The sequence below is a fragment of the Nelusetta ayraudi genome, unplaced genomic scaffold (assembly GCF_046127955.1).
Source record: "Nelusetta ayraudi isolate G7.1 ecotype Tasmania unplaced genomic scaffold, CSIRO-AGI_Nayr_v1 ptg000075l, whole genome shotgun sequence".
Lineage (NCBI taxonomy): Eukaryota > Metazoa > Chordata > Actinopteri > Tetraodontiformes > Monacanthidae > Nelusetta > Nelusetta ayraudi.
The window spans coordinates 1971633-1987500 of NW_027466125.1; the positions used below are offsets into that span (position 1 = coordinate 1971633).

At 44.8% G+C, this 15868-nt stretch overlaps 1 protein-coding gene across 1 annotated transcript; it reads right to left on the reverse strand.

Moving 5' to 3' along the window:
• Positions 1–828: 828 nt before the first annotated feature.
• LOC142899764 (integral membrane protein 2A-like) lies at positions 829–6509 on the reverse strand. Its single transcript, XM_076043526.1, has 6 exons — positions 6204–6509; positions 5678–5815; positions 4448–4633; positions 4201–4311; positions 2738–2882; positions 829–1571 (listed from the first exon to the last, which is right to left on the reverse strand). The coding sequence occupies exons 1-6, from the start codon at positions 6273–6275 to the stop codon at positions 1477–1479; spliced, it is 747 nt and encodes a 248-aa protein (XP_075899641.1). The 5' UTR covers positions 6276–6509; the 3' UTR covers positions 829–1476.
• Between the last annotated feature and the right edge of the window lie 9359 nt (positions 6510–15868).

Genomic DNA, 15868 nt, shown 5'->3' on the forward strand with positions numbered 1-15868 from the left:
CAGTATTAATAAAAAGTTGACAGAAATCCCCCCCACCCACCACCTTTTATTTAAAGAACACCCTTCCATTCTGATTGTCTCTCTTTGTTGGGGCAGCTTGTGACACAAACTACTTCAAATGACTTGGAGTTTTTGGCAAAGGGACAATTTCTCCCCCAATCGCTCTTCAGGCTTCTTTTTCAGGGCTTCAATAATAAAAAGGTCAACGTCTGTTTGCCAGTTGTGCGAAAAGATGCTCCAAACTTTTCACACATTCATGCAATAGTTTAAAGCATCTTCCATTATATGTGCTCACAGTCTAACCAATTTGCCTTCGTTCGGACCGTCACTTGAGGAATCACAAATTCAGAAGAAAAACAAAGGTGTCAGTAGTTGTAGAGCAGTGCAATATCCCTTTAACCTAGCATATTAGCAACCATTCGCTGTGTTCACTGTCATATAGGAGTTTCTACATAAACACAAACACTGGTCATATAGAGTGCTGGAATGTTGACTGTTATTGCATGAAGTCATGACAAAGCAAGGACAGCAGCAGGGCATTCTGGGAAATATCTACAGGGCAAACCAGGCCACTATACAACGTCGTAGTGCAGTGGTTCTCAACTGGTGGAGTCTCAGGGCCCACATTTTTTTTCCTTATCATGAAGTTGCAACCCAAATGTATTCCACAAAAACAAAACCGTGAGCCTACTTTCTATCATGGCTAGTAAATAACTTATTGAAATTATTGAATTTAATTCTATGTTCAGCTAAATAAATTCCCAACATTTTATGTAGAAATATACATATATTTTAAAATCACCCTTTTTTTTAAAAACAAAAAAACAAAAACAAAAAATAAATAAATAAAAGAAGAAGAAAAGGAAACTGCCCACCAAGCCGAGACTCAATCAAAACAGCTCCGCCGCCCACTTTAGGGTGGGCACCCACCAGTTGAGAAATGCTGTTGTGGTGTAACAGTACTGTAACATCAGCAGGGTGGCTTGTGTTCTTTTACAACGACATGTAGTATAGTAAGTCAACGCCTGGAAAGGCGTTCTGGAATGTTAGCAGGACGATCAGTAGAACTTTACAGACGCCCTCTAGAGGACGGTGTGATACAGCAACAACGATAAAATCTAGGAGAAGATACGGCAACGGAACAAATTCAACAACAGAACAAATGAAACTTAGTAAATCTGTAGTAAGCAGGCTAACATTGGTTAGTAATACGAGAGCAACAACTGAGTACTGAAGTAGGTATGTAGCTATGACTCATTCGGGTTGAGGGCGGAAGGTTCAGACCACCAAACTATGGAACTCAAAAATTCACGTTTCACTTGCTGGAGGAAGGGGGGAGGGGAAAAGAAAAGAAAAACAAAGGCTAACTTTATTATACAAAAGCAACTTTCATGCTAAATGTTCCCTCCTTCATCCCCACTCCACTTCTCTTTTGTCACACTCCTTTGCGACCCATCGTTTTGTGGCTTCCTCCCATCAGGCCTTGCAGATCCTGGTCTCCGTCACAAACTTGTTCTCAAAGTGCTGGATGGTGAAGCATTCGTCTGCCGAGCGCTTCTGGATGCCTCCACCTGGCCGGACGGACACATAGAGAGGCCATCGGCCCCGACACGGGTCAAGCACGCTGCTCACTGCCTTTAACCAACAGCTAGTGTATGAGAGTGGTGCCGCTGTTGTGTGTCTGTTGTGTTTGTGTCACCACTGTATCTGTAAACGTGATACAAAGAGGGCCCACGTTGCTTTGGCTCATAATAGCATCTAGCTAGCTACCTAGCAAGCTAGAAGCTGCTCAGTCAGCAGGAAAAGCATGAGCTAATGTCCATGCTCAGCGTACTGCATGCTAAGCTAATTATCAACTTCTTCTTAAAAGGTCAGTACAAATTCAATGGCAAACTTGGCTTTCCTAAATGTTGCCAGTCAATGTTAGTTAGAGAGAACATGTCGTCAATTTGGCAATACTGCAACATGACAACAACAAGTGACACTCGATAGTTTCAGTGTTCACTTCTTACAGGCAAAAAGTGTCATTTATCTGCTGTAGTGTAGCAAAGCAGAGGGAAGAAATGATAATAGTGCTGGACAGAAAAACATAAACACAAAGAAATACACACCTCACACTTCGTGTCGATCTCTCTACGGTTTGATGGACTTATTACCGAGGTATTAATGAGAGATTTCGGTGTTGATTTTGTTTTGTTGGATTTGAAAGAGACATGAAGCATCCTGACTTTCAGGCCACATGGCCAACACTGGAAACTTTTTAAAGTTTCAGTGTAAAAAAGCTACAAAACGTTTTGTACCCAAATCTACTGCATTGCAGTTTCAAGACTTCTTCCTGTCAAGCAGCTCACCTCTGATTAACATAAAGAAGTCTATAGTGTAGCTTTATGGATGGAAATGTAGACTTCAGACGTCATTTTGCAGAAAGTGCAGCACTTATTCTGAAATCTAAAACAGTTTGGTCTCCCCCCGCCCCCCCCCCCCCCCCTTTTAAACACCCTGAGTGGGGAAAAAAAAAGTCTTGTTTAGGCTTGGCACCTAATATTCTAAATAGGCTGCAAACAAACTGGTTTCACATCCTGTGTTAAGGCGCTTTAGCTCTTCCTCCACCTCTGCTTTCTTCAAACGCGACCACGCCGCATTTCGCCCCGAGATGCCCCCTCCCCCCTTCTCTCTCCACCCCCCCCCCCCCCCCCCCCCCCCCGGCCCTGCGTGCAAGTGTGAAGCGAGTCCACACCTTGCAGGCTGGAGCGGCGCTGCATTCGGTACGTTTCCTTCCCGTCACACAGCCGGCGGATGTAGAAGCCGAGCGGCTTAATGTCATCGATACGCTCTGTCACCACCAGGTCCTCGTGCACCAAGTAGCTGCGGTAAGAGCCGGACTTGCAGCAGAAAGAGAGATGAGTTAGGGTTAAAAATAGGGGTGTGGGAATAAACGACATTAAAGCTGCACGTGCAGCCACAGAAATGGATTATTCTGCTTTTCTATTGTATAGAGTAAAAAAAAAAACATTGCAAATCTACATACCCTCCTACACTGGAAAAAAAGAGATGGGTTATTATTTGAACATGGAAATGCCAAGAGCCAGCTAAAAGAATAAATCACATTTAAAATGATATGGGGAAAATAAAACAAGCATTAAGCTTCTAAAAACAAGACTACTTGGCCTTTTCTGCTTTATGCTCTGTTTTCGTTCCTTTATTCATTCATCTATTTCATATATCTTTGTACAGGCGTAATATATGTATTTGCAATGAATGTATTTTACATCAAGTGACCAAATGTAAAGATATGGAGGTTGAAGTCGTATGTCTGATGTGTGCGGTTTGGTTGTTTTTCTCAGAAATATTGTGGGTCTTAGTTTAATTTCGTGTTGTTTCAAGGTCGTAAATGATTGGAAACGAAAGTAAAATCTTATTAAAAAAACAAACAACAACAAACAAACAAACAGACAAAAAAAAGTAGCTTGATGACTGTGATAAGGAATCAAGAAGAGCAAACGAGCAGAGTGGGCAGAAGTGAGTCCAAGTCATGAATCAGCCACAAACTTCTGCATTCTGCAACTTTCACAGTGTGCGCTGGGACGGAATGATTAGACGGCCGCCCACATCGCACCAAATGCTGCACATTCTGCCACGCCGGAGGGAACTTTTCTGTGGCCCACACTCGGTTTCACTGCTGCCTTTTTTTCTTTTCTTTTTTTGCATCTTTGCTGATCTGGAAGAGGATAATGTGCTTTTGCTCGAGCTACATGGACAAATTTTAACAATGCCGATCATCAACTGATGATTATTCAATTTATAAATGAATATAGATTCAATTGTTCAATTTATAATTGAGGAATTCTACATGACTTACACCAAATTATTAAGGTCTTAGTAAAGTTGCCTTCACACCAGCCCTGTTTAATGGAACTCTGGTTCGTTTGCATGGAGAAATTCCAGTTTGTTTGAGTTGTTTTAACCAACTGCAGGGAGGAGACAAGAGCATTGTGGGTAAACTAAGCCTAAAGAAAAGCCTCTGCATTTCAAAAGTTTCTCTGCTTTAACCAATAGATGGAGAGGATTCTCGATAATGAAAACACAAAAAAAAAAAAAAAAAGCCAAAAAATACACACAAAAAAAAAGAAAACCTATTGCGTCATCGGTGTTGGACAGATCGGCTTCCTGCGAGCGACACCGTGTGACCTAGGTGCTCACCATCAGCTGGGAGAAGAGGTCAATGAGGTCCTGAGGGGGCAGCACCACTGAGGTGTTGAGAGGAATCACAAAGCAGGTCCTCAGGGTCAAGTCCAGGTAGGCCGTCAGCTTCTACTAGGACAAAAAACACAGCCGGAAGAGGAGGAGGAGGGGGAGGAAGAGGAGGAGGAGGAGGAATCAGGAGATGCAGTGGACAGTGCTGGTGGGGGTGGGGGTGGAGGGGAGGTGTTGAGTGTGCGAACGTTACCCGGTTGAAGTCGTGCAGGATGTAGGCGGGGTCTCCGGGCCGGAAGCGGGGGGGCGGGACGCTGATGACGGCCATGCTGTCGGAGATCTCCACCTCCTCCTCCACCTGCGGCAGGTAGTACGGCTGGCTCTCCCTGCCGCCACCGGCCGACATGGCGCCGAACTGCATCGCGCCGTGGTACAGCCGCTGGGGGACGAGGACGGGGTTCCAAAAAAAAGGTTAGTTAGTTAAAGAAAACACTAAAAAAAACAAAAAAACAAAAAAATCTACTGAGGAAACAGGCCAGCAACTTCAAGCTGCGTTTATTCTTCTTTTTAACCACTAGAGGGCCTCTGACGCTTCACTGAGCTGTTTTCATTATCCTTGTTTAGAGTCTGTATTCAATGATGAAGGTTTTCGTTTGTTGTACATAAAGAAGCAACAAGGGCCTTTCAGTGTGTCAGTCCAGGTTGTGAGCTACTCAGTTGACCTGTTTCAACTGTCTCTCTGCTACTTGTCACTATACTTAGAGGACAAATACAGCAAAAAAACAAAACAAAACAGCAGGTTAAAAAGGGGAACTGTTTATTCTAACCGCACCATGTAATCTTTGTTCCTTTACACGAAGATGAAATGCGAAATTCAAAATAGACACTTGACACAGTCTTTTCAAACTCTGATGAAATCTCCTCTTCCAGTGAATGCCTGCAGCTCAAACACACTCTTCGCTTCGCCTCGTCTCTTGGACAGATGAAACCCCGTGGGCGAGCCTCAGTCAGTGTGTAACTCTCCCACTGACGACGCAGCAAAAACCAAAATATGGTCAAGTCTGCACTTTCTATGGCCGTTCAAGCGAGTGAGAGTCAGCATTCTTTTAGTTTCCCCCCTGGCAGCGGCTGAACTTCTGCTGATCAAAGATATTGTACTGTTGCGACATCTTTATTAAGAGCTACTGATCTGGCTTTTCTCTCGTCTCTCTTGTCTTCTAGCTGTGTTGTTAAACTCTGCCTCCAATAAATCTTTATCAACTGTATATTGCTTTTGCCACCTATTATTTTTCACTCCATGACCACTACTGCAATAAATAAATAAATAAATAATGATAGTTTTAACATGTAAAACATATATAAAAAGTACATTTTATGATATTGGGGCTCAATAAATAGCCCTATGCAAATAAATAACAATAATAAAAGGTATAAAAATAATTGTTAGTCTAAAATGAACCTTCAAGCCAACAGAGGGACCCACCTTCGGGGTGAAGTAGCGGTACAGACACGCTCCTCCAACGATGAGGCCGCTGAGGATGAAGGCGATGCCCAGCAGGGTGAGCAGGCAGCGACCTGTGGAGCCCTCGGAGCCCACAGGGACCGAGGCCAGCTCGGGGTCCTGGGGGGGAACACACACACACACACACACACACACACACACACACACACACACACACACACACACACACACACACGTTAAAGCCTTTGACAGTTGGTCTAATCCCGGCGGCGGCCTCCTGGATGATGATGTCCAGGAGACGGTGCTGTGCGGGGTGGGCGGCCCCGCACGCAGCCTTGCAGGCACCGCGGCTCTACGTGTGCATTTCCACACAAGCAAGTCCTAACTTAAAATTCCGCATATCTATCGCAGTAGCATTAAGACTCATATAAAGCATCTAAAATGACGACGCACAGATGGACAGTGCGCTCACGGCGGTCTGCAGGCGGCCGGCCGGTGCAGGCCCGACACCGAACAACAACAACAAGAGAAGCCGCAGCAAGCTCACCTTCTCCCCGTCCGGAGCCTCTTTTCCCAGCGCCTTCTGCGCCAGAGCCGAGTTGAAAGCGATCTTCACCATGCTTGCTGGTGGAGAATGCGGCGTGCAAAACTATAGCGGGAAGACAGTGAAGAGTGTCGGCGGAGGACTGCAGGGATCCGAGACTCTCAGCGGCTCCGCTGTGTGACGCACTTTGCAGCCTCGGCTTTATCTGGAGCTTCCGGTGGCTGCAGGAGGATTAGGGAAGATGGCATCCGACAGCGGCAGCAAGTGGACGAAATCCCGGAGCTGCGAGATTAATTATCGGATCACACAGGACGGCGAGGAATTTATTACAGGCTGGACAGTAGCCACTCTGACCCGAAATCTTTTTCTTCTTCTTTTTTTTCCTGAAAAAAACAAAACGAAAAAAACCAAAACAACAGTTTAAAGCAATTTTGCGTCACGTTAGAGCCATCTAGCGGCAGCGGGAGGAAACTACGGCATGTTCCAATTAAAACCGCTCTTTATTTAAAAAAAAAAAAATTAATAAATCAGTCTGTTATACTGGACACTTCTTTTGTTATACACCATTGAGTATACATTAGCAAGTGTATCAGTCTAACTAGATTATACTTAAGAATTAAATTTCAATTAAAAAATAACTGTAATTATTCCATAGGCGCAATTCAAGAGCAAACCATTAACAAATACCATCAAATACTAATGCTTATGTAAAGTGCCTATATAAATTAGAATTAATTTTGAAATTAAAGTACAGTCAAATATACAGGAAGAGTCTTACACTAGCCAAAGCTGCTGTTATGAACAGTATACATCAACCAGTCTGTTACAATTAACACTATTTACACTTTATTTGTGCGGTGTCTCCTGTTACCTGCGATACTTCTGTAGTGGACATGGCACAAAATGCAACCCCCCAAATTTTTTCTGCATAATGAAGACCATATTCTGGGGTGCATAAAGTAACCCATTCATGCCTTGTAAATATTCCACTCTGTAAATACATCGCCCTCCCACAGACTGGCTGCTCGAGCCTGCCAGTTTGTCTGCCCACTCGGCGTGCAGACTTTCACGCTGCAGCGCCGTGTGGAAACGCGGGCCGGTGCCAGTCTGACACATATCATCCCCGGCCCTCTGCTCCGCTCCGCTCTGCTCTGCTCTGCTCCGCTCTGCTCGGCGGTGGTCCCCCTGCTTCCTCTGCTTTCACTCTCCTGACTCGGTCTGAGTTGAACGTATGAGTAAATAAACACTTAGGCTGCAGCGCCGCTCTAATTCCATGCAAATCGGTGGCATCCTTCCAGTCGCAATGCAACTGTAACATGTGTAACCCCCTGGTTCCATAAAACACACTCTGGAGTGAGGCAATGATATTTCCTCTGTTAAACAGACAGATTGGACCGGTAATGACCACTGAAAGGCACATAAACAGAGCAGCTAATTTCAGTACCTAGCTCCCTCTTCTGTAGCCCTCCGCCTCCACCCTCCTCCACCCTGCAAGCTGAGTCTTCCTACAAACCCTAACTGCTTATGAAAGCTTGTTTATGGGCTCGTCTTACGCTGTGTTTGATCTGAGCCCCTGCCCACACATGCATGCGTGGCCTCACGCTCACACGCATGGCAAGTGGGGGTGAGGGGGTCGGAGGGCGGGGAGGTTGGCATTAGCGGTAATGGCTAAAAATGATAAACAACGGACTTAAATTTTAGTCCTGTGGGCTTCTTGACATCACACACACACACACACACACACACACACACACACACACACACACACAGATACGGAGGAAGTGTTATAAAAGCACAGGAAGGAGTGAAGAAGTAAGGCTGATATCTATTTCTAGAAGACAGGAGATGAGCTGGGCGGGGGGGAGGGCCGTCGGTCTAGTTAGGAGCAGGTGGAGGTAAAAGAAATCTGGAGCGGAGCAAGAAGGAAAAAGAAGGGGGGGGGAAGCCACCGCAGAGTGGGAGTTACATGTAGAGGCAGAGCAATCTGCAGCATCTGATGCTTGAGTGAGTTTTCCAAAAGAGCTGATTAACATCAGATTAAAGTCACCATCCACCCAGTTTACATCTCAAACTTTTTTTTTTTTTTTTTTTTAACAGGTCTGCCCGGTGGAATTACAGTGCCTCTCAGGGTGCATATTGAAAAAAGTATATATATGTACAGCATATATACAGTATATGTATATATGCACAGCTACACAAAACAGTGAATCATAATGGAGGATGGCAGGTATGTATTATGTAGCCAATGTCTCCCCGTGGTTTGCAGCAACGTCCAGTAAAAGCAATGCAAAAATATATAGTTTTATATGTATATATATATATATATATATATATATATATATATATATATATATACATATATATATATATATATATATACATATATATATATATATACATATATATATATATATATACAGACTGCTTGCTGCATGCATGTACATGCACAGTGAAACACACACTCACACACCCACTGCCTGCCATGTCAGCACACTGTCAAAGTCAGCGGGGGCCGAGGCGGTTTTTACGGGAAGTGTGAGAAAAAAGAGAAACTCTCTCGTGCATGACATCACTCGCAGCGAAGCCACCAAATAGGAACCCACGCACGCCTGCACGCCTGCACGCCTGCACACACGCATGGACGCACAACTCCCACGTTTGTCTTCAGTTTCTGTAAGCAGACATCTGAAAACCGCAAGTGACAAATGACTCCTGTCCCTTTAGTCTGTACTGTACCCAAAACCACAAATACAGTACACACGTTGCAAAAGATACACACATGCACATGCACATGCACACGCACACGCACACACACACACACACACACACACACTTTGTTGACATGACCTTTTTGAAAATCAATTTCTAAGGAGATGAATATTTTTTACAGTGAAAAAATTATATTTTTAAAATATTATATTATATCTATTATTTAAAAATATGTGGATATACAATTTAAGAAGTATAAAACATAAGTAAGTAAGTAAGTAAGTATCTATCATGAATAAATACATACTATATTAAAAAGAGCAAATCTTAAAAAAAAATCATATGCAAAAAAAGAAATACACCAAGAAGACCTCAAGCTCATTCAATAAAGAGGCACAACTAAAAACATGGGTGAGTGGTGACATGGGGAAGGCAAAGGGCAGCTCCAGGTGAACAAGTGACAGAGCGGGGAGGGAAAAAACAAACAGGATGAAAAAAAAAAGGACAGAACGGATGAAAGGAGGATGGAACGGAGGGACGGAGAGATGGAAAGAGCGCACGCACGTCTGTTATTCTGCTGAGGGTTCAACTCCGGGGAAATGACCTCATCATCAGGAGTCTGATCCAGAGGGCTACATGCATACTCAGCCATGTTGACTTTGTGTCCGCGCACGCACACGCACACACACACACACACACACACACACACACACACACGCACACACACACACACACACACACACACATATGCACACTGAATTAAGGCCAATAGAATCATAGCCTGTTCCAATCACTTCCAGATTCAGTGATGTCACCTCTGTCAGGTTCACAGGCAAAGCAGAGTACATGTGCACACACGTACATACACACACACACACACACGGTGAGATTGACACACCTTACAAATGTTTTGCCAACACAATTTATCTCGTCTCCTTCAGCCGACGCACAAATGCTTTCAAGTGAACGACACGGTGAAAGACTCCTGGCTGCTGTGATTGGTTATCGGCCGCACGCTCCCACCTGGAATCTCTGAAGTCGCTCCTAATACGGTTGTGTTGTCCTGCTGCTGGTTCATGTCCCGGGCTGAGAGGATAGAGAGGAGCTGACATCCAGCAATCACTGGTCCGCTACTGAGCAGCGCCGACTGCAAGTCTACAACCCCTGGGAGGAGAATTAGACTCTGGAGAGCACCTTAATATGAAGCATGAACACTCAGACAAAGTGAATTAAAGTTTACAATGAGGAGGAGGAGAGAGCTGATGTCCTTCAGCCAGTGTGTGAGCAATTCTTTACACTGCTTTGTGAGAAACATTTTGAGAAATGTAATATTGATAGTTGTCCATTAGCCACATGCTGTCACGGCCGGCTAGTGGGGAATTCTGGGAAAATGTCACGGCCTCAGTGATGTAAGTGATGTGGAGGGATTGGTGTGATTGGTGTGAGCAAGAACAAAAACTAGGGGGAAAAAAAAAACCCAAAAAACAGGGGCAGTGGCAGGGCTGTTGGTTGACAGCGGCAAACTAATAAAAAGGGGATCACTGATGTGACAATTGATGGGTAGTAAGAGTGAAGTCAACACAGAGAGAGAGACAGGAGGGAAAAGCAAGTGAGTGGAAAAGGCTGGAAGTGGAAAAAGAGGGAGAAAAAAACTTCATTGGCTGAAGATGAAAAAGCACAAACGTCATGTTTATTCTTTTTAAAAATTTCCTGTTTGAGATTTTGAGATGTTGTTGTGTTTTCTTGATGATTAATTTCAACTAGTACTGCCACACATATTATTAGGGGCTTGTCTGGAGGAATACAGTTAGTTTATTATTGTATTCTGCTCACACTCAACAAAAACACTAAGTGGATTGTCTGGTGCAAAGGTGCGGTGGTGAAAATGACAACCAGTAGTGACAAAAAAAGAAAAAAGCTCACTGGCGCCATCTAGAAACACTAAATTGACCATGTACATATATATATATATATATATATATATATATATATATATATATATATATATATATATATATATATATATGTATATATATATATACATATATATATAAAAATTTAAGTCTCACTTCAAAATTCTTTATATCCAACAGGAAACATGTCATTTTTTATCATAATCATTTTAATATTATTGGTAGTATTCATGTATATTGAGGGAGCATAAACAGCGCACCCTTGTTTTACATTTCAGGTGTTTGTATTGTTTATTTAAGTTGTATTTTTCTTTCATGAAGCAGCTGGAATGTAGTTTGCACCAGGGCAAAATTCTTGATCAACATTTTTATGTGAGTTTAACATCAACCTGTTGTCCTGGTGCAGCTCCATGCTGAGTGTGGGGTCCCCCAGTTAAGTGAGTGGTGTATGATTACCTGTGATCCGGCATGCCTTAAACCATCAGTGTGTGTGTGTGTGTGTGTGTGTGTGTGTGTGTGTGTGTGTGTGTGCGTGCGTGCGTGTGTGTGTGTGTTAATGGCAGAGGGGATGGGGCCAGGTGGGGATTTAGAAGTGAAGCTGCTAAAATTGATGACATCCTTGACACCCCCCCCCCCCCCCATTCCTCACCATGTCAAAGTTCACCATGCTACGGTGGAGGCAAATTTGATGTGATATACTGTGGAAAGCGTGTGTGTGTGTGTGTGTGTGTGTGCGTGTGTCTCCATGCGTGTGTGTGTGTGTGCTCCGATGCCTGGAAGAACTTTTCCTGAGCTTCAAAAGTGACTGAGTCCCGGTCAGGATGTAGTTATGCCGCGCTAATTCCAATCCAGAGCCATACTGATTGCAGGCTTTCTGCTGGCCCCTAACCCACCCACCCACACACATACACACACACACACTCACACACACACACACACACACACACAGGCTCTCTATCAGTCATTAATCTATCAGGTGTCATCAACAGGGGGGGAGGAGGGGCTGATTGGAACCAGAGGGAGACAGAGGATGAATGATGTCACGCAAATTCACCTCACTGAAGGAGCGCTCGAATGTCTCCTCATTATCATCATCATCACAACACACACATGCACACACACACGCATACACGCATACACGTCCATGTGTCGTATCTGACTGACACATAGACAGATAAAAGTAGGCCTCCAACAAATTAGCCTCGGTGCGAAGCTTCTCTGACAGGCTGCGGAGGAGAAACGCTGTCACGCTCTCGTGTGCAGATTCAAAGGCGAAAAATATAACGGGAAAGATTTCTGTGTGTGTGTGTGTGTGTCTGTGTGTGTGTGTGTGTATTACAATGGAAAAAAAAGTAGCTTTGAGGATGTTTGCTGTAATAAGTCACCCACGGCAGGCACTCGGCACCCCCGGCCGCCTCTGAGAGAGAAGCTATTGTCTCCGCAGGCTGACAGTAATCCCTTGAAAAGGTGCTCCGTTTCCAGGCCCAGAGTGGTGGATCTCTTTATTTTTGCACCGACGGAGGCGCATTATCTGTAAATGCTGGCGGGAGCCGCTAATAAATCATTTCTCGTGGCCCAGATGGAGCGCTGACCGCAGGGCATTAAGGCACGATGCATTCGAAAACCACACGCTGGAGGGGCAGCGCTGGCTGTGTACGTGTTTGTGTGTGTGTGTGTGTGTGTGTGTGTGTGTGTGTGTGTGTGTGTGTGTGTGTGTGTGTCTTACCACATTTTGGCAGGCATGATGTTGAGGGCTCACACTGGCTTTTGATTGAAATAGCATGTTTTTTTTTTTCTTTTTTCTGGAGCTCCCATTTCGACCGAGGTTAAATTACAGTGTCTCTGCAGAGAGACTGGAAGGGCTAAAAAGTTAGATGGAGAGGAGAGAGGATCCCGACATGCCAGGACGGCCTGAACACGGCTGGAGATGCTGGATGAGTGGTACGGTTAATTCATAATTAGTCTCTCCTGTTCACCTCGCCTCTGAGTTTCAGCTTTGAAATATTCCCTATAAATTGTTGCATCTCAAATGCACCAAACAGAAAAAAAACACCTTGTGGACTTTCAAATTAAAACAATTACAATACTATCTAATTTTCTGTTGTTGTGCGACAGTTGTGCATCCATCCATTTTCTGTTCCTCAATTCTTCATCTCACACCAGATAAACGGCCCTATTTGAGGTTCTGGGACTAACAAGCTGTTCCCCTCCGAATCTCCCGTTCTATTGCAACTGTAACGCAACTTTTCCCACTGTGGGAGAATTAAAGTCTAATCTAATCCTTCACTGTCAATCCAGAGGCTTACCGGGTAATTTATTTTTTCTCCAATTTAAAACATATATCTACATTTTTTAAGATGGACATAATTATAGCTCTCCCCCTTAACTTAGGGTGTGTTTTATTTCTTCCTTTGCTCTGTTCATTCATTCCTGCTGTGAAAAAAAAAATCTTAATATTTTTCATTTTTACTTGCACAGAACAGGGCATTTGTGTTGTTCATTGACTTTGACGGCAGAATGGCACTGCTGGTACTAACACAGCAAGTTACAAGTCGATGAACTGTAAAAGAACAACTTTGAATCCAGTACGTTAAGGTATAAAAACTACACAGGGCTACTTTTAAAACTTTGTTTTTTTTCCCCGTCTGCATTCTCCGCTGTGATCATTGTGTCTAGTCAGCCTCCCGGCTGGCTGAACTCTGACAGTTTAACCTCTGCTGGCAGGTCAGTGCTGTTTCTCACAGCTGCCAGTCCGACTCCGTCTCCCGCCTCGGCTCCGGCCAGCACCTTTTGAACCAATCAAGCGCCGCTCCAGGACCATTTTACAGATGAGATGAGGGATGAAAGGTCCGATTAGGGCCTGCTGGAAGTATTCAGCGTGTCGCCGCTACCTCGCCCGGCCCATCATCATCCCGTCGGCAGCCCTCCTAACCAGCACCAACCTCCCCTCCCTGCTTCAGCTCCACTCCGGGCTGTGATTGACATGTGAATTACAATGTGCGGTGATAGTAATAAGAGTGCGAGTCGGGCCCGGCTACCCGGCCAGCAGTCAATCCCAGCTGGCACTGGCTGAAAGACAACCGCTGCCACCATCTGAAAGTGGGGGGGGAGAGGGAGCACGAATAAAAATGACAAGCTAACTGTTAAAGAACTGCACATTTTTCACATGTTGTCTTGAAAGCGTTTGCGGTTTTTGCTAGGAGTTTTTTTCCTCCCCTCCTCTTTCCTCCTACATTTCTACCCATCTTTGACTCCAAACCACATCCAGATATATGAAACCCCTCATTTATCAAGGCAATCTAAAAATAATCCCCTGGCACTGTGGCGAGGCCTTTGATAAAAAAAAAAGAAAAAAGAAGCATTTCTTCTTCTTTTTTTTTGCATTGGAAATGGTTGCACTCGGTGGGGTTAAAACATTTAACTTCAAGTGTTCAACTGCAGGGTTCCTCGCGGATCTCCGACCACATATACAAAATGCACTACATGATGGATCCCCCCTCTGAAAAAAAGGGGCCACTTCCACCCGCCGTGCACGCTCAAACAGCAAGAGGAGCCGCTCAGCATTTTTTTTTTTTTTTTTGCAGCCCTTGCCCTATTTAGCGGAAAATCTCACAGTGTTTGGATGTTTCGGAGCCCATGTTTATGCACCTCTTTTCTTTTTTCTTTCTTTCAACCAAAACAGATCAACATAATGTGCTGGTTTCACATTATGGTATAAGGAGATTACAATCTAACACCCTGTGGGCTGGTTTTCCATCCCGTGACATCCTTTTGGGTGGTGGTGGGGATGTGGGGGGGGGGGGGGGGGGGGGGGAGTGAGAGAGAGAGAGAGATTGGGGTCCTGCTTGGCAGAGTCGCCAGTCCGACCAGACAAAGCGGTGAAGGGTGGAGGGGAGAAAGAGAAGAGAGAAGAAAAAAAAAAGACGCTCGGCTGCAATCCTCACACGCAGAGTCTGACTTTCATTATCAATTATGGCTGTTTTTGTTTCATTTCACCACAGCCATTAACCACAGAGTTACTGGCAGTCAAGGGTGGAGAGGATGGAGGGCAGGGAGAAGAAAAGGAAGGGCCAATTTTCATCAAAAAAAGAATTATCTATCAAAACAAGGGAGATGGAGCCGAGGCTTCACCAGGGGCCTGTGGAAGCGATGCGGACAGACGGAGATCTATTTGGGTTTAATAGGAAGCGGGCGAGTGGCAAGAGGTGAGTAAAGATTTTAGGGGAGGAGGGAAAGTCTTGCGTGGGCTGGGGAGAAAACGGTGACACCACTGCGGTGAGAGGAGGAGACTCTGCGCCTTGGCAGGGAGACCGTCTTCTGTCTTCCTCCTCATCCCTCGTGACTCACGTCGTCTGGCTGAAGCCAGAGAGCTGCAGCGGGCAGTCGGCGAGCAGTCAGCGAGCAGGCGGCGAGGGCTCCGCAGCCGCAGCTCACGAGCCATTAAACCTGCCCACACAGCGGGCACAGGGGAGGTGGCGGCCCGAGGCCTCGCGTCCCAGGCAGGCTCCTCCAATCAGAGGAGAGGAGGAAAGCAGCACCTTTATCTCAGAGCTGCGCTTCAACAACACAGACAAGGTCATAAATCAGCTGCGTATTTACCGTAAGTGATGCCTTTAATGTTTAAAGGCATCATACAAGGTAAATACGCAACTGAAAAAAAAAAAGCTAGAAGAGAAAAAAAGTTAAAAGTTTAAACGGACTGTGCTGGCCCTTTTCTTTTGACTTCTTCCCACTGGAAATAAACTCCAAGAATAAAAAAAAAAACAACCAAAAACCGAAAATAATTTTTGAACCCGTCTCCACGAAACTTTCCAACCCAACACTCTGGGCCACTCTGGGCACCGCTGGATGTCTGTCCAGTTTAATCTTGTTTCATTAGCGTAAACTGCTATTACTTTGGAGTGTCAACAGGGGAGCTAAATTGTTAGATTGCATTATCCCCTGTGTAAACATGGACCTCAGAGCAGGACATCAATATCAAGCAAAAAATAAATAAATCTAATTCAATTGGCCGCGTTGGCTAAACAGATATCGGAGATTTCGGTC